At 43.3% G+C, this 19,802-nt stretch overlaps 1 protein-coding gene across 4 annotated transcripts in view; it reads right to left on the minus strand.

Annotated features, from left to right (window-relative positions):
* The window catches only part of ARID1B (AT-rich interaction domain 1B), a 703,333-nt gene that overhangs the window by 64,588 nt on the left and 618,943 nt on the right, over nucleotides 1–19,802 (minus strand). For 3 of the 4 annotated variants that reach the window (XM_068231874.1, XM_068231873.1, XM_068231872.1), the window contains 2 exons: nucleotides 12,032–12,141; nucleotides 11,253–11,411 (listed from right to left, as the gene is read on the minus strand). In XM_068231874.1, coding sequence (XP_068087975.1) covers nucleotides 11,253–11,411; nucleotides 12,032–12,141 — 269 coding nt within the window. The remainder of the gene's footprint in view (nucleotides 1–11,252; nucleotides 11,412–12,031; nucleotides 12,142–19,802) is intronic. The other variant, XM_068231875.1, reaches the window with a different exon arrangement.

The following is a 19,802-nucleotide window of genomic DNA, read 5'->3' on the forward strand; positions in this document are numbered from 1 at the left end:
GTTTACCAAATCAATTTAATAAAATGAAAAACTTTAGTTAGTCCCTCATATTGCATGAAGTGGTAATATTGTGGAATGTGGAGGCCAATTAACTTTTTGTGTATGTTTTTGGGATGTGGGAGAAAATGGACAAATACACAGGGAAAACATAGTAGCAATTCACATCACTTAACCTCTAAGCGACCGCGTCACGCCGACGGGCCTGACCGTGGGTCAGCCTCAGGACCACCTAACGCCAATCAGTGTAAAGTCCTGGGGGCATGTTTTGCAGGAGATCGCGTGCACATCTCCTCTTGGATAACGGAGCTCCACCATCAGTCTCCCAGCGGCGATCGCCGCTAGGAGACTATTAGATGGCGAAACCACCGTCTATTTACTGTGTACAGCGCTGCGATCTACAGCAGCGTTGTACTTGGGACAGCCGTGTCACTCGGCTGTCCCCTGGGGAGGTAAGACAGCGGTCCGCTGTCATAAGAGGCTGAAGTCTATGACAGCCGATTGCGCTGATTGGCTGGCGGGTGGAGGGAGGGAGCGGTACAAAAAAAAAAGGTAAATTTATTTTAAAAATAAACAAATAAATATTTATAAAAAAAAAATCAACATGCTGGCAGGGATCATAGCCCACCAACAGAGAGCTCTGTTGGTGGGCAGAAAAGAGTGGAGGAATCACTTGTGTGCTGAGTTGTGCAGCCCTGCAGCGAGCTCTTAAAGCTGCAGTGCCCTAATTGATAAAAAATGGCCTGGTCTTTAGGGGGGTTTAAGCCCGTGGTCCTTAGGTGGTTAATCATAGTCTAAAACTTTTTAAAATACAGTATAATTTCATTATAGTAAACTCGGGTATAGTAAACTACCTCTCCAGGTCCCAGCCAACCTCCATTATAAGTCTATGGGAGCAGCGCCTGGTATAGTAAGCACGGATATCATTACATTTCTGTTATAGTAAACATGTTTTTTGGCTCCTATGTGATGCTGACTCTGGATATATTAAAAAGTGGGCAATACATGAATCATATGTCAGTGTGAAACCCATGGTCGACTGTTCTCTTCAGGCCGGTTGCAGGTGAGTTGATGCCTGATAAAATTTTTAAGTCAAGAAAATGGCACCAGTGCTGGATATACAGTACTGTACAAATAAGGAGCCTGGGGAAAATGAGGAATAATGTGAATGTAAACAAAAGAGAATGCAGCATTACCACTTCCACTTTGCAATCACCAATAAAAGTATTGTTACAGTCCTCCCACAGGATTGTACACACTCTCGGGTACGCACTTCCCTTGTTAGCAATCGTGATCCTGGTAACGTGTGGAGCACAGTACAGGCTGCTTTCACTTGTAGTGCAGATCAGAGAGGGCCTACTTGCTACAAAACTAAGGAGAATAGAGACGAGAGTGCTAAATCCCGCCTGTGGAAGTATCAAATCTGTTCGCATTACAGATGCAAGTGGTTTTTCATGATTGGCTGCATTTTGAAGGCAGGCTTCATGATTGGCTGAAGTGTGAGCAGAAAGTTTTGAAGGACACGTGCTGCAAGTCTCGTCTGTGGAGGTACCGGAGCCACTTACAGAAAGTGAGTGTCTGTCTCTATTCAGTTACGGCTGAAATTTTTAAGGAGTCCTGGCCCCTAGATGCTGTACCAGCAATTTGTCCAGCCTGGCTATACAGCCCTAAGGGATACTTAACATTGTAGTCCACCAAATGTGCAAGTGCTTGTACTGTATCTCCAATGGGAGGACAGAGTTGGTTCTTTGCAGCAGAGAATGTATCAGGGCATGCTGGGCCATTTCTAGGACAATTTCTGATATCGTAAACTTCTGATTTAGTAAACCACTTTTCCTGGTCCCTTGGAGTTTACTATATCGAGATTATACTGTACTGTTATTGGCTGCAAATTCAAAGCTCTGAAAAATTCCCTTCCAGTTGTGAACACACCTTTTCCATAATATCAGAATCAATTCAATCAATTCATTTGGCCAAGTTTCCACTTACAAGGAATTTGACTTGGCAGTTGCTTAACAGACACAAACAATACAAGGACAGACAATATATATATTACAAGTCAAAGACAGTATGCAAATTCTAGTGGCAGTGAACAGAGTGAGAAATGTTCATTTACAGTTCTGTGCTGAATGCTTTCAAGACATAGGAGATCTAGCGTGGTTCTGCATTAAGCATGGCTAATGCCTGCGGGAAAAATCTGTTCCTGTGTTTAGAAGTTTTAGTTGCAATTGACCAGAATCTAACTCCTGAAGGCAAGAGGTGAAAGGTGGAGTGAGCAGGGTCAGAGGGGTCAGAGGCAATCTTGGCTGCTCTCTTTCTGCACCTGCTAGCGTAAAGATCCTGCAGGGAAGGTAAGCTACATTCAATTATCCTTTCAGCTGTTCGGATGATGCACTGTTGTCTCACCTTTTCTAGTACTGAGCAGGAGCCGAACCATACAGTCATAGATGATGTCATGATTGATTTAATGATCACAGTGTAAAACTGCACCATTAATTTTTGAGGTAGGAAAAACCTTTTCCGCTGCCGTAGGTGGTACATCCTCTTTTGTGCTTTCTTGACCATCTCAGTAATTATTGCTTTGCCAGTATCAGATACAACACATCCGGAAAGTATGAACACAAAGGCCTCAATTCGCTAATCATTACCACATATGGTAATGCTGAAAACAGCTGATTTACTGACACCTTTCCAAATTCCGATGAACTAAAGCTATTACTGTATCGAACTTTAGAATTACTGACTAGTGAGGTAAATTACTGACTTGGGCGGTAAATACCTCAAGAAATTGCAATTCACAAAGATTTACGGTAAATTGGGCAAAAGTGTTTGGATTTCTTCACCAGCTCTGGCCAGCCAATAACTCACTCTCTCCATGCTCTCTCCATGTAGTAATATAAACAGACAGCCAATAGGGAAAGTCACACAGCTCTGCCTCTCATCCTGATTTGGTCCGACACCCTTGAAGGCAGAACTTCACTGTACCAGAGCAGGGGAAATAGACTTTTTATGAGGCTTTTCTGCATCCCTTTAGATGTATAAATCTATGTACTGTTATACAGAAGAGCTCCCCCTGGTGGCTGCAGCACATATAAAATCTTCTGTGGGGATGCACTGGACAGAAAACCCAAACTTTATATACACGGCTTCCTGGCTTACCTCTGACCTGCTCCACAACTGGTAAGTGGCACTAACCGAACAGGGCTTAGTGAATTGAAGCATGTTTGTTTGGTAAACAACCAAACTTCTACCTCATGCGGAAAATCTTTAGTGAATTTTGGGGAAAAAAAGTGTCTATCAGGAGTAGGAAAATTACCTCTGCAGCGGAGAGCGGCGCAGCCGCCGCTCTCACGTCTGACGCCACGGCGGATGCCGCCGCTGCCTCCTCAGCATCACGTCACACCAGGTCAGGTCTCTCCAGGTCACATCAGAACAGAAGGGCGCACACGCGCACACAGAGACAGGACCTTTATGCGCCGAGGAGGAGAGTCAGCTGACCGGCCGGTCAGCTGACAACTCAGTCTGATCCTTTGCTATCTCATTGGCTGAGGCTAGTGGGTGGAGCCGCGGGTACACCTCAGGTATTTAAGATCGTAGCGGTCAATGCATCATTGTCTGCTGTTGCTGAAACTTTGCGGTTAAGCTCTTAGACCTTAGATAGTTCTGTTGTGCTTTGATCCGGGAGGAAACCAGGGATTTCACACAAGATAGGAATTGTTTGATAGCTATAATTATAATTGATATTATTGCCTCTATGTGTATGAACCTTGCCTGAACTCCGTTTATCCTTTTGCCTCACGATTCTGTACTCAGTCTTCTGTCTAGTTGCCGACCTCGGCCCGACCCCAATTCTGCTCTCGCTCTCTGATTCTGTACCTCTGCATATCTGATTGTTGCCGACCTTGGCTATACTGTGACTACGCTTCTGTTTGCTGATTTTGTACCGACTACTGACCGATCCGTTACTGACCTTGCCTGAACGACCACTCTTGTTTTAAGTGATAGATCCCACAGCCAGGGGCTATCACTTACACGTGATACTCCCCACAGCCAAGGGTTATCACATAGGAGTACTCCTGAACTACTGTGCACTAAAACACGTGTGATCGCACCTTATTAAAATACTGACCATTGCTGTACTTTTATATGTTGTATTGCTGATCTGTCTGTTGAGCTCACTCTGACCAGCAGAGTACCACTGATCATTACAGTGTCAAATTCCGAATGCGATATTTTACCAAACTAAATTATTTTACTGAACTGAAAAATGTACATATATGAAATCACTACTTAGGCCCGGTGCACACCAAAAACCGCTAGCAGATCCGCAAAATGCTAGCAGATTTTGAAAAGCTTTTTCTTATTTTTCTGCAGCGTTTCAGCTAGCGTTTTGCGGTTTTGTGTAGCGGTTTTGGTATAGTAGATTTCATGTATTGTTACAGTAAAGCTGTTACTGAACAGCTACTGTAACAAAAAACGCCTGGCAAACCGCTCTGAAGTGCCGTTTTTCAGAGCGGTTTGCGGTTTTCCTATACTTAACATTGAGGCAGAAACGCATCCGCAATCCAAAATCTGCAGCAGCCCGGGAGTATGCGTTTCTGCAAAATGCCTCCCGCTCTGGTGTGCACCAGCCCATTGAAATACATTACCCTAGCGGATCCGCACCCGCAAGCAGATCGCAAACCGCAGCGGAAACGCTCCGGTGTGCACTAGGCCTAACAGGCACCAAAATTAAATTCTGTCTCAAGATCTGCTTTAAAATGATTTTCCAGGAACCTAATTAAAATATTCCTATAAAATGCATTACTTATTTGAGAAATCACTAAGTTAATGTCCAATTTCAATCATCTGTCAATATTGGCTTAAAATTCCATTGCCTGCAGGGTAAATATTATCTTCCTTTGTACCACATAGTAAATAAAATCTGTGAAATCCATCACCCAAATTAAAGTCAGTGTAAATGGGTGTCAATATCATATACAAAATAATTTTTGGATCTAGAAATATTATATTCCTTTATGCTGCATTATTTATGTAATAAATAACTCTGGCGTCATCAATCATGCCATGGTCAAAATAACTAAAATCAAGTTCTTTGCTCCATTATGAAGATTGATTTGAGAATTAACTAAAGCTCCAGACCTGTATCTACATGCAAGGCCGGCGCTACAAGTAAGGCAAAGGGGTCAAATGCCCCAGGGCCCCAGAGCCCCTGGGGGCCCCCTTTGCCAGCCCAAAATATCCGTCTTCACAAAATGTCCGCCCGTGCCGGCCGCCTGCGTGTCTGTGTGTGGCCTGACTGACTATGCTGCTGGCAGGTGTGGTGCAGACAGTGTGGGCGGCGCTGCAGCGGTGAAAAACATGCAAGGGAGAGACTCCGAGAACATACATTACCTAATTCCTGGCGACGGAGATGGCATCCTTATTTCTATGGTTCCCTTCCAGCTGGCTGGTATGCGTCACATGCGGCCAGCCACAGCGGCGCTCTCCCCGACGTGACAGAGGCATGGACATTCATGTCAGCACGTCCATGCCTGCGAGGAGGAAGCAGGCTCCCTGATATCGCTCGGAGAGGACACTCTGGAGTGGCTGTGGTTGCCTGACCTTGAAGGATGTGCCTCATTCAGCTGACATCAGTGGTAAGTCAGGCAGTCCAATGCTGCACTTCAGGCTGCTATATCACACACAGTCTCTGCTATGCGAGGGGATGGGTTATACATGCAAGTTGAACTTGCTTGCTGTCTATACCCTGAATTAAACAGACCCTCTAGTGGGGGGGATATGCATGCATTGGCTTCAAGTTCATTTTGCATGCATGTCTCCAGCTTCCCCACCCCCTTACAGGTTCATTTTAATTTAGAATTTAGATAGCAGGCTTAAAGTTCATCTTGCATGCATATCCCCAGTTCTAGCACTTCCATTAATTAGGCAATATAGGTAATTGTCCCCAAGCGATGCTGGCCCCCTGACCTCCTCCTTAACTCTAACCTACTCACTGGGGCCCTATTGGTATCTCACCTGTCCCACTGGCCGGCGTGGTGTTCCATTTGTTCATGCTCCTGGTCTTCTTTCTACTGCCTGCCTCCTGTGACCGCTGGATGTTATGACGCATATGGTGCTGGATGTTATTATGACGCATATGTTACAGGAGGCAGACAGCAGGAAGAAGGCTAGAGCAGTGTGCCGGCCACGGGGACAGGTAATATACAAATGCTGGTAATGTGCAGGGGCCTTGGGGAGCACATAGGAGTTAAGGAATGAGATCAGGGGAGACTGCCGGGTCGGGGGGCCCTTGGGGCTAAATTTGCTCAGGGGCCCCCCAGGTTAACTTTGCCCCGGGGCCCTATTGGACCTTGAACCGGCCCTGTCTACATGAGATTACTTTAATTTATGATCTGCAGCTGGCTCGGTTTCTGGCATCAATCAAACGGATTGATGCTAGAGACAGAACCAGCTGCAGTTCATAAATTAACACTCACAAGGATGGTCTGTTCAGGATCTCTCAGCTGCAGTGAATAAAAAATCCCAGAATTTGCTGCTTATCCTCCTCGGCTTCGGGATTTATCAGCAGTAAAAATGAAACCGCTAGAATACAGGCTAATGCCTGTGAAACAGAATAAATCCTTTTTAAAGGACACTTTTTCATTTTACTATGATTTTTATTTTAAGTTTAATCGCCCTTAAATAAAGTATCTGACAGTAATTCACCCAAAGATACCACTCTGTTTATCACAAGGAGTCCAACAATGGTAGTGGCACCAAGAGGAGGATGGAAAGACTGGCATGGCACCTGGAATAGGTCCTGGCACACTCTTCAATGTACATTCTGCATGGTAGGTGTGGAGGAATTGGAAAGATCCTGCAAGAGGTGAGCTAATTGACGTATAAGCACTCATTTTAAACACACAAGAAAGGATGTTGCTGATTCCTGTAGCAGGTACCCAGGGTCACCAAAGATTAAACGGAGAGACTGGCATCCCAATGGTGCAGTACATTCGATGTTTGAAGTGTGCATGAGCAATGTAAGCTCTGCAACCACTGTTTAAGCCCCGCTTGGTTCTCCAGGCCAATACAGGAATCTGGTTTCTCACCTTGGGATCTTTAATTTTTTTTTTTAATTACAACGCTAATAACCCCTGTGGAAGTCTTAACTACATAAAGTATTTGGGTAGAGGCACCCAGTGTATAAAATAACCTTTTCTGCAAGATTGTTTAGAAAAGAAAGGTGATCTCTTACCTCTCTAGAAGATGTAATGCCAGTCAACTGGAAAAAGATTTTTATTCAAGCACAAGTTTATACAATGCATTTCATGAGTACTTCCCCGCTTCCTCAGGTCAGTTCAATAAATGTCAAAATGTTCCATTTAATTCACTGCTATGAGCGTGAGCACCTCTAGGGCCTCTTTTTCCAGTTGACTGGTGTAAAATCTGAGGACACTCACTTTAGGTTAAATACATATGACTAAGTAGAGGAAAGACTCTGGATACCATAGAGCCTTTCCAGTGCTCAGTCCATGCCGTCATTCCAGCATTATTCCCCATTTAAGTTCTGGGAAAGGCTAAGTATTATGTACTATTCAGCAGCCCTCGGTAGTACTCACCTCCCTGAGTATTTCTGAAGATGGGTGCATCAAGCTCTGACTTGCATGTGTGCAGTATAGGTGCGCTCATCTTCGGAAGTACTCGAGGACACGAGTACCTCAGAAGGTTGTCCAAGGCCTGTCAAAGAGGTATTTGACCTAGCAGGTAGAATAACTTCAACAGTTATTCTACATAGTATCTTTCAACATAGTTACACTATGTAACTATGTAACGGGAATAGCGCTGGAATGCCAGGATGGACTAAGGACCAGAAAGGTTCTATAGTATCCAGAGGCTTCCCTCTACACATGAAAGTAAATAGGTAGGTGAATTACCTCATTTTAGATTTACTTTACGTACAACTCTTTCAAAGAGATAAAGATGTTTCAGAGGTGCTACAAAGATCTGCATAATTTGAACTCAGGTCAAGAGTCTAGGACATCAGTGCAGACTCGCAAAAAGGACATGGAGGCCATTCTGGGTTAATATGGCTTATTTACAATTGAAAGGTCAGATGCAAAGACTAGAGTTGGGCCGAACCTCCGATTTTAGGTTCGCGAACCGGGTTCGCGAACTTTCGCGGAAGGTTCGGTTCGCGTTAAAGTTCGCGAACCGCAATAGACTTCAATGGGGATGCGAACTTTGAAAAAAAAAAAAAATTATGCTGGCCACAAAAGTGATGGAAAAGATGTTTCAAGGGGTCTAACACCTGGAGGGGGGCATGGCGGAGTGGGATACACGCCAAAAGTCACCGGGAAAAATCTGGATTTGACGCAAAGCAGCGTTTTAAGGGCAGAAATCACATTGAATGCTAAATGACAGGCCTAAAGTGCTTTAAAACATCTTGCATGTGTATACATCAATCAGGGAGTGTAATTAAGGTACTGCTTCACACTGACACACCAAACTCCACTGAACAGAACAGGTATGCAGTGGCGGGTTCACTGAACAGAACAGGTATGCAGTGGCGGGTCCACTGAACAGGTATACAGTGGCGGGTCCACTGAACAGAACAGGTATGCAGTGGCGGGTTCACTAAACAGGTATACAGTGGCGGGTCCACTGAACAGAACAGGTATGCAGTGGTGGGTTCACAGAACAGGTATGCAGTGGCAGGATCAATGAACAGGTATGCAGTGGCAGGATCACTGAACAGGTATGCAGTGGCAGGATCAATGAACAGGTATGCAGTGGCAGGATCAATGAACAGGTATGCAGTGGCAGGATCAATGAACAGGTATGCAGTGGCAGGATCAATGAACAGGTATGCAGTGGCAGGATCAATGAACAGGTATGCAGTGGCAGGATCAATGAACAGGTATGCAGTGGCAGGATCAATGAACAGGTATGCAGTGGCAGGATCACTGAACAGGTATGCAGTGGCAGGATCAATGAACAGGTATGCAGTGGCAGGATCAATGAACAGGTATGCAGTGGCAGGATCACTGAACAGGTATGCAGTGGCAGGATCAATGAACAGGTATGCAGTGGCAGGATCAATGAACAGGTATGCAGTGGCAGGATCAATGAACAGGTATGCAGCCAGGGACAAGCTAAGGCTAACTAATCTTTCCCTATGAGAGACTGCAGTAGCTCGCCCTACTCTAACTAATGCAGGCACACGAGTGGCCACGGCCGCCGCTGCCTGCCTATATAAGGGGGGGTGGGGCTCCAGGGGCTAGTGTAGCCTAATTGGCTACACTGGGCCTGCTGACTGTGATGTAGAGGGTCAAAGTTGACCCTCAGTGCATTATGGGGCGAACCGCAATGGGGCGAACTTTTCCGCAATAAAGTTCGCGTGCGGTACCCGCACGCGAACCACCTAGGTTCGCGCGAACCAGGTTCGCCGGCGAACCGTTCGGCCCAACTCTAGCAAAGACCATTAATGATCCTATTATCATTGAAAAATTCAATATGGCTTTTAAGGTATTAACCTCCTTAGCGTTCTGGACGAGCTGAGCTCATCCAGAGACACTGGAGGGTACCGCTCAGGCCCTGGTGGGCGGATTTTAATTTTTTTTTTTTAAACTCGCAGCAAGCACTTTGCTTGCTGCGTGTTGTAGACAATCGCCGCCGCTCGCCGCCGATGCGCCGCTATCCGCCGCGTAACTAGCGCCCCCCCCAGACCCCGTGCGCTGCCTGGCCAATCAGTGCCAGGCAGCGCTGAGGGGTGGATCGGGACTCCCTATGACGTCATTCCGGCCATCGCTATGGCGACGGGGGAAGCCCTGACGGAGATCCCGTTCAGAACGGGATCTCCTGAAGACCATCATCGCCGGCGGCCATCGGAAGGGTGGGTGGGATTCCGCTGGGAGGGGGTATCATGTAGCTAGCGCTAGGCTAGCTACATGATTAAAAAAAAAAAAGTTTAAAAAACCATGCGCAGCTGTGTGGCTGCGCATTCTCAGAACGCCAGGGAGGTAAAAAGAGGTCAAATTACACAATACCACTCAAACAGCTTTTAGAGGCCTGAGGGCTTCGAGTCAATACCCCAGCCATATACCCATATTTCTCATCAACAAAGACCTAAAAATGTCCTAAAAGTAAAAGCTACTAAAATTCTCCCACGTATTCCAAACACTATTAACATGAACCAGGCCAGATATATTCCAGGTAGAAAGGTGTGGGTTGACACAATGAGGGCAATAGGCATCATAGCAGCTTTGCACTGGCTTCCATTGGAGAGGTTTCTGCTCTCTATGTACTCAGAGAAAGCTTTCAAACATGTTAATTGAGATTACATGGAGGCCATTTTAACACATCGGGGTCTGAAATCTTGAATGATGAGCTGGATAAATTTGTTGTAATCCAAACCCTCAGCCAAAGTCAGGGTCTATTGGGTCTTCTCCAATTCTTTCCCTATACGAATGGTACCAGGCAGGGGTTCCCATTGTCCCCCCTGGCCTTTATTTTAATACTGGGACCATTCCTTCATTGATTGGGTTTGTATTGATGGAGTCAATGTTGGCAGGGAAACTTAAAAGAGAGCAGTATACAAACCACTAAAGTTTTAGGAGTTTGGATATTTTTCACACTTTAAGATTAATTTTAGCAAGTCTATTGCAATGAAAATCTTCCTCTCGGACCCAACATATAGTAAACAAGAGCAAGAGTAACTACTCTTTTCAGTAGGCTTGTATACTTGGGCGTGCATCTACCAGAAAACATTAGTTTACTTTTCTCCAAAAATGATGAACCCTTTAGAACAGATATCGGATTGTAGGGGAAAAAAACACTTCATGGTTTGGCAGGATGGCCTCTGCAACAATTACCTTGCTTCTGACATTTTTATATGTTAGCCAAACAATCCCTGTTTGGAGCTGCCTACTACTGAGGAATTACTGGAGCTCAGTGCACAGTTTTGCTAGGGAGATATAATTTTTACTCCAGAATCCTGTCTTATGCATTGTAATCTTTTGCTCAGGTGGGAATACTAAAATCCATTCTGATACAGTTGATTTTGCTGCTAAAGCCATAGTACAAATGTTATGTATATCTCCCTCACCTCCTACTTTATTCCATAAGTTTGAACACTGTTTTAATTTAACCATTTAATAACAGTAAAAAGAAGAAGGGAAATAAACACATAAAATGGATAAAATATATAATAAAATACATGCTATCAGTACTTTAAATTATTTCCAAATATAAAATAATATAACAGGGCCACTTACAGGGCTTGATGGAGTCTTTGGCCAGCCTGGGCTGTTTATGCTATCACTTTCATCTCCATGAAAGGAGGAGATGCTAGCAGAGCTTGGGGACAATGGGGAAGGGACTGGCAGGTTGCCTGGGGTTGGGGGCTGAGATATACCCTGTGAACTGTAGCTATCCTGTGGTAGAAGAATACAAAACAAAATGTGACAAAAGCAGGGCAAACTTTACCAAGAATAATCAGCTGGAAATGCAAAAATGTTGCATGTATGAAAAGAAGGAAGGGTAAAAAGACAAGCATATAAGATGCATGAACTCAAGATTGTTAATTCATCGGATAGCAATTAGTGCATTTTGGCAGGTTCTTAGATGCTTGGGTAATGTCATTAAGCCACCATGCTTACTTCAAGCAAACATGAAATGCTTAAGCATGGACTGCCTCATCAGTGAAAATAAAATTAAGCTGATTGCCCTATATTCAGAAGGGGAAAGCAAATTATTAATTATGCCTATGGAGCTGTTTAGACGGCCAACAACAAAAGCTTGAACTGGAGGGAAATGACTGCAGTTTAGAATCCAGGCAAAAGAGTCCCTTCCAAACCCCAACACGTAAGTATATCCCCAAGCTCATAATCATTCCTTTGCCTCAATGTTGTATGAAATTATGAGTATTTCAAATACAGGCCTACAAAACAGATGGAGAAAACATGCAGCAGAGAAAAAAAATAACCAGAAAACAAAGACAGTATGGACAACACAGCAAAGCGACAAATCTGCTAGCACATGCAGAAAGAAATACCTTTGACTTTGTCTCAGGACGATGTGGCAAATCTTCTTTACCATCAACTTTGAGGGAAGGAGGCAGCTTAGAGTCACATGGGCTCATCATGTCAGCAAGACCTATATGGCCTGGCATGAAAAAAAATGCAAAAAATATGTATATATTTTTCTGTTATCCATGAAATTCAAATGCTTTAGAGATGGAGAAAATGACAGGTGCAACGCGTGCATGAAATAGAGGCGCTATGAAAAAGGGTGCAGGATATAACTGAATTTCTTATTTTACAATAATAAGTACAAAAATATCCTTTTCAAATAAATTTCATCATAAATTATCACTTTGTGTAAAATGTATTTTTAACGATTGTTATTATTCCAGAGACACATAGTTTATGTTTAATCGTGTTTTCGTATGACATTTAGCAGAAACTATCAATCACATGTTACCAAAAAAATACATATACAGTGTAAATTAAACGGTAAATAACATTAGTTGTAATTTTAATCTTATAGTTTTGTTTCTGAAAAATGTTAGCGGCTAATTTTTTAAGTCCAATTTAACACTTTTCCATAAAACAATTGGTATTTTAGTGTTACTGATTTAGGTGATTAAAAAATAGTTAAAGTTTGTTTTATTACTAGAGATGTCACAAACATAGAATTTTCTGTTTGCAAAATGTTTTCGAACAGGCGAATCTGGCGAACCGCCATAGACTTCAATGGGCAGGCAAACTTTAAAACCTACAAAGCGAAATACCAGAGGGGGATCCATGCCAAAAGTCTCACCAGAAAGTACGGAGTTGATGCAAGGTCAGGTTTTAAACCCTAATGGGCAGAAATCACATAATGCACAGCTCTGGGTGTCAGTGGGCTGAGGAGTGTCTAACAAAGAGATACCATAGTACTATCAGAATACAGTGAAATAATAATGCATTGGAGTGGTTCTGTGCCAGCAACTTAATGAGGCAACAGTACAGCATTAGTGTGCACACAGCTCTGGGTGTCAGTGGGATGTGGAGTGTCACAAACAAACAAAAAAACACAGGAGACCAATGTGCTAGCCCTCAAAAGGGCTGTTTGGAGGGCTTTCACAGCAAGTAAGGAACAAGAACACAGGTCTAGCTAATACTTTCCCTAACTATCTGCAGCAAGTCTGACCCTGCTCTCAATAACAGTCAGCAGAGAATTGATACAATATGGCCACCACAACTGCTTTCTGATGGGGGCTGCAGGAAGGAGTGCTAGCTGATTGGCTGCGAGGTGTCTGCTAACTGTGAGGTAAGGGGTCAAAGTTTAGCTCAATGATAATGTACAGGGGGCGAATAAAACACGCTAATTGTTCACTGTTTGCCGCGGATGCAAAAAGTCAATGTTCGTAAAATACTGCTACCGGCAAACTGTTCGGGCCATCTCTATTTATTACTACTAAATGTAACCCTACTCTCACACAGAACCTTCCCTTTACCTATCCCTAAAACTTAGATCCCCCTGATGGTGCCAAAATTTAAGACTCCCCTGGTGGCGCCTAACCCGAAGCCCCCCTCCCCCCGTTGGTGCCTAAACACTAAGACTCCCCTGGTGGTGCCTAAACCCAAGACCCCCTGTTGGCTAGGGCCCTAACTACCCCCCTGGTGGTGCCTAACCCTAAGACTAACCCTGTATCAAAATGATAATTAACGTAATTATAATTCTTGCAGGATGCACGGCGGCTAGTGGAAACGGGCCCTAACACTTGGGAGTACCTGAGGGACAGGTTTCAGATTCCACATAATGAAAAGTTATGACCCCTCTTTAAGACACAGTTAATTGCAAGTGTGATCTGCGAGTTGAGACCCTGGACAAGGTTTGAAAGATAGCTCCAGGTCTTTCTCTAAATGTAGCTGTTCTAGAATCAACATTTAAATTTGTATTATACTGCTACTGGGTGCTTGCACGATTGAGTCAAATCCCAGGAGCGGGTTCTGGATTGGATTTTAGAGTCTGTGGGACAAAAAGTGACTTGATTCATTTATTTATGCATGTTTACATCTTCCAATAGAAGGTCTTACTAAACACCAGAAAAAGTTGGCAAACTTTATTTTTGTAGCCGTTAAACAGACTATTGCCACAGCATGGACGTCTCACTTTACATAATTTGAGGAGGTTAAAACTAGAGTCACAAATTTTATGATACAAGAACGAATGATGGGAATTCTAGAAGATCACTTGGCACAAACTGCACACTTGATACCACCCATGGTTTTACTTGATAGGTTTGGAACAGGTTGTAAGAGAGGGTATCAGTATCAATATTTATTTAGAATTCCTGAGCTGTCGCTTTGTTTTCTTTGACATTTATTTTGTTTACTTTCTTTCGTTTTTTTTTTCTCTTTTTTTTCATTGTTAAGTATTTAGTAATATTTTTTTTTATTTTTGTGTGAAAATTAAGATCCATACTATTGTAATACTACAGTACTATGAGCTCTAGTTAAAATAAATATTGATTATTGTATGAATATAACAGACATCGTAAGGTCAGTAGTGAATGTTTTAAAGTACTAGCAGTGTTATTAAATAGGTAAAATATGACAAATTGAATGAGAGATAGAGTGAGAGAAATTAACACAATGTGCTAGTACTAATAATGTATAACCAACACCACGACCTACTTACCCTACCAGGATGGTAGAGTGTGAGATGTACTTACAAGTGTATTTTACAGATTATTTTGTTCTCTATCCATTGGCCATGAGATGGTCGTTTTCAATTGATTTTATTGCCATGTATTTTGTATTAAAAAAGGCATTTTCAATTGACCATTATAGAGTGTTTCGGGAATTTCATTTTCTTTAAAAATTAGCATATTTAGTTATTGGTCCTTTCTGCACACTCTTAATTATATATGCAGACTTAAACGTTGATTCATTATTTATGATGCTTATCCAGTAATGTATGTTTTAATGGAAGACATGGCTGAAGATTGTGACAGCATGGATTCAATATGGGTAAGTGTTCATGCTGGAAATAAAAGATGTCAATTGCTTATCGGGGTCTGTTATAAACCTCCACACTTACATGACATGGAGGAAGTGCAATTATTGCAGCAGATTGAAAAAGCTGCAAGCAAAAGTGGGGTCATAATTATGGGCAATTTCAAATATGCTAAAAATTGAGGCCTCTCACTCTAGTAAAAGTGACAGATTTATATCAACACTGCAAGACAATTACTTAACTCAGTTGGTAACCAAACCAACCAGGGGAGATGCTCTGCTGGATTTGGTCATTTCAAATAGACCAGATGTTTTATAAATGTGCAAGTTTGTGAACATTTGGGAAATAGTGACCATAATATAGTAACATTGGTCCTACTACTGAACAGATAACAGGGGACAACTAAAACTATGGGCCATATCCTATTCAAGGTGATAAGTAGCTTGCAGATGCGAGCTACTGATCACCTTGCCATCGCGCGAGGATTACCGGCAAATCCTATTGCCCATATCCTTCGCGCGATGGCCGATCGTTAGGGAGCATTACTCAGGCGAAAGGCTGAGCAATGCTCCCTTTTACCGAGCGATGGGGAGTGAGGTTTACGCTGTGGTGCTGTCCATCAGCACCACGGCCTCACTCCCCACACATGCGCACTCGCCCGCCGCCATCTTCCGCCGCTGCATCTGGGGGTCTCCTTTAATAAGGAGACCCCCAGAGCTCCCCGTCGGGTCGCCGCACAGTTTAGAAGCCCCCGCGCAGCTCTGCACCGGCACCCCTGCTGGCATACATACCGCCGCAGATCACCCGCCGCCTCTCGCCGCAAAATCCGTCGCGTAATTACAGTGTATCTAACACTGTAATTACTGTCGGCATAGAAGGAGCCCGGGCAAAGCATCTTTGAATCTGCAGCCTGGGCTCCCCATTGGTCTGCTGTCTGAGCCATTTTATTGGTTTAGACAGCGGACCAATGGGGAGCCCAGGCTGCAGATTCAAAGATGCTTTGCCCGGGCTCCTTCTATGCCGACAGTAATTACAGTGTTAGATACACTGTAATTACGCAACGGATTTTGCGGCGAGAGGCAGCGGGTGATCTGCGGCGGTATGTATGCCAACAGGAGTGCCGGTGCAGAGCTGCGCGGGGGCTTCTAAACTGTGCGGCGACCCGACGGGGAGCTCTGGGGGTCTCCTTTTTAAAGGAGACCCCCAGATGCTGCGGCGACGACGTGCGTTAGCTAGTTTAGACCTGCTTTTTGCAGGTCTAAGCTAACGCTCATGTCTGCCAGGAAGCGATGCATGATAAGGGTAATTGGATTCGGTGTTAAGAACTCGCTCTCCGCCTGGGGGGGTCTAACGTTTAATTAGATTAGGTGATGCCCCCATCACCTAAGTTAAGAACTCGCCAGTGCTTAGCGCTGGCGAGTTCAGCAATAGAATATGGCCCCATGAATTTTAAAAAGTCTAACTTTAAGACGCTCAGGGACTCACTAAGACTGGCAGACTGGGATAGTAAGTTAAAGGTCAAAAACACTGAAAGTAAATGGCAAACTTTCAAACAGATTCTTAATGACTATTGTAAAATGTACATACTCTAAGAAAATAAAAATTATAGATCTAAAAAAGCCCGGTATGGATAAATAATACTGTTTTGGACATGATTAAGTGGAAAAGGAATGTGTTTAGCACTCTAAAGAATCAGGGGACTACATCTGAACTAAAGAATTATAGGGAACATAACAGAAACTCCAAAAAAGACTTGCAAAACTGCAAGCAGAAAAAAAAGTGGCTAGTGATATAACATCAAATCCCAAAAAGTTTTACAAATATGTTAACTCAAAAAGAAAGAAGGTAGAAAATATAGGACTTTTACAAGATCAGACAGGAAACTTGTTGTGGAGGACTGAGCTAAAGTGGAAATTTGAATTTCTTGCTTTGCTTCTCTCTTTACCAAGGTGATGCCTTAAGCTCATAATATGGCCCTGGGTTATTCACACTCTACCTCATTCATCATGAATTTCCTAAGGCCTTTTTCACATCCTACGCGCTTCTGTAGGATGTGAAAAAGGCCTTAAGAATGGGAGGACATAGACACTGTCAATGGATGGGATCAGCAGCGCAGTGGGTAGCAGGCAGGTGGCTGTGATCGTATGCATTGCGTTCTGATCGCACAGTCATCTGCGCTGTGTAGGTGTGAATGAGGCCTAACACAGGAAGATGCGCAGGCACATTTATATAAGATCAAGATAGACAAGGCACCTTGCCCAGATAAGCCACTTTATCTTATTTTCGGTGATTCTCTTTCAAGTGGAGGCGGGAAGGAATTTTTCCCTTTTAAAGTGGATCCGAGATAAACTTTTACTCATTGCATAATTTTGTTCCTTTTTTTATAGTTTATAGGGAATTCCTCAAGCCAAATACTTTTTTGTTTTTGTTTTCAGGGTCGGACTGGGCCACAGTAGCACATTTTTTTCCCTCGGTGGGCCCCCCCTCCAGGTCTCTGGTGCCCCCCCCCTCTCCTTGTCTGACAGAGCTCCAATAGCTGCCTGCAGCACAAAAATTCTCTTCTCAGTGCTGTAATCACTCATGCTGAGAGCAGTGGCGTAGCTAAGGAGCTGTAGGCCTCGATGCAAATTTTACAATGGGGCCTCCCAGGCACTCTATACATAGCAATTGATACGATGCACCAAAACCTGCCAATGGCAACTACAATGTCAGAAGTACAAGAAGGGGATGGGAAATAGCTTGTTAATGATTACCACAAGCATCTATAGAAGTGATTATTATGAGCAAAGGACCAATAGAGAGGTAATACTGTAGTTGAGGGAGGGCCCTTCGGGGCCCCTTTGGCCCAAGGGCCCCGATGCGGTCGCAACCTCTGAAACCACTGCGGTCGCAACCTCTGCAAAGTAGGACATTACTTTATATTGAAGGATGGGAACTCTATGCAAAGTTTTGCTGGGCAGCAGTGTCTCTGAATTACAATGCTGCTAAGATCATGTACATTTGGCCCTGTCCATAATACATCATGACCACGCCCACCTTCCAGTGCAAGGCCACGCCCTTTTTTCACCGCAATTATGGGATGTGTGGGCCCCAGGTTGAAATTTCTTTGGTGGGCCCCCAGTGTTCCAGTCCGACCCTGTTTGTTTTCATACTCTAATTCCCTATAAACTAAACAAACCTTGCCCACAGCTTTTCAGAGTGTCTTGGCATTTTCAGACAGTAGCAAGGGCTTATGGGAGCTCAGTCTGGGCAGGAGGAGGGTGAGGTGTTACTAGCCAGAGATTTTAGAGGCAGAGGGGAGGAGGGAATTAGGTTTTCACAGGCTGAGGGCTGGAGATGCAGATCAGCTTGTTTACAAACAGAACATGGCCGCTGTCGTATCACAGGAAGAAATAATTATATTCTGTTGAAGCTGTTTGCAACTAGATTTGCTGTGTAAACTGTCTAAACTTTAGATAACATACATATATAGACAAGTTACTTGTTATAGTTAGTTATTAATCTTGGATCAGCTTTAAGGCTAAGTGCCCCAGGCCTTGTAGGATTTTTCACCTTTTCCTCGATCAACTGTGATTTGTACGGGTTTTGTACTTTTTTTTCTGGTTGAACTTGAACTACGGATGTCTTTTCAATCAAACAAATTATGTAACTATGTAATATGAAACGGGGGAAAAGTGAGTGCAACTAGAACTAAGTGAGATTAGCTCAAAAACAGTGAAGTAAGTCTCAGGATCCTGTACCAGAACCTTAATTATTACCAAGTTTAGAAGATATGTGAATACTACTATTTACTGGAAGATAACGTGGGGAACTTTATCTTTTTATAATAAAGGGAGAAGCAGTGATACAATATTATAGAAAAACGCTTCCAAATAAATTAATAATAAATTAACAAATGGGCAATGCATTGGGGAATGAAAAAAAAATCTGTTTGCCTTCAGCTAAATGATTATTGCACACAGTGGTATATTATTATGCTTTGGAAAATAATTAGCCGTAATCACAGCCGTGAGAGCTTATGCAGGACTTTGGCAAACAAACTGGCAAGCATCAAAGTGCTAATTTGCTGATATCCATAACATCACTACAGGTTTGCAAAACCACAGTTCTGCCAAAACAGACTATCAGCCATGTGCTTCATATATTTAAATGATGTGTCATTATTTATCAGACAAGAAACAATGTTGTATCATTGCTGTGAAAATAATATACTAAACAAATATTCAATGATTTACAGTAATAATTTTAACATATTCTGAATTTTGGCTTTACAACTAACAGTTAAAATGGTTTAAAGTGTACCAGAGCTGGTATACATAAAACATTTTATACATACTTCCTCCAGCCCCATACGCATGGATCGCTCCCACACTGCCGTTCTCAGCCTTCCCACAGCTCCGATACAGGGTCCCTGCACTTCCGTCAGTCGGAGCTAGTCTGATGTAAGTGAAGTGCACTGTTTGCGCATCTCTCCAGTAGCCACTGGAGAGATACGTAGAGGGTGCATTTCTCCTGCGCAGACTGGCCTAACTGGCGGAAGTGCAGGGACCCGTTATCAGAGTTGCGGGAAGTCTGAGGACCGCTGTGTGGGAGCAATCCGTGCATATGGGGCTGGAGGAAGCCCCAGGTATGTATAAAACATTTTATGTATACCAGCTCTGGTTTCCTTTAAGCTAAAATATAGTTATAGAAGGTGAAACAACAAAAAAGCAAGGTAAACCCATAAAATGGAAAATTCTATTTAAGATTGGCTTAGTGACATTTTAAATACATGCACAACTGCATTACACCTCCCACAATCTTAGATCAAAAGGATCTAA

The sequence above is a fragment of the Hyperolius riggenbachi genome, chromosome 4, assembly GCF_040937935.1.
Source record: "Hyperolius riggenbachi isolate aHypRig1 chromosome 4, aHypRig1.pri, whole genome shotgun sequence".
Classification (NCBI taxonomy): domain Eukaryota; kingdom Metazoa; phylum Chordata; class Amphibia; order Anura; family Hyperoliidae; genus Hyperolius; species Hyperolius riggenbachi.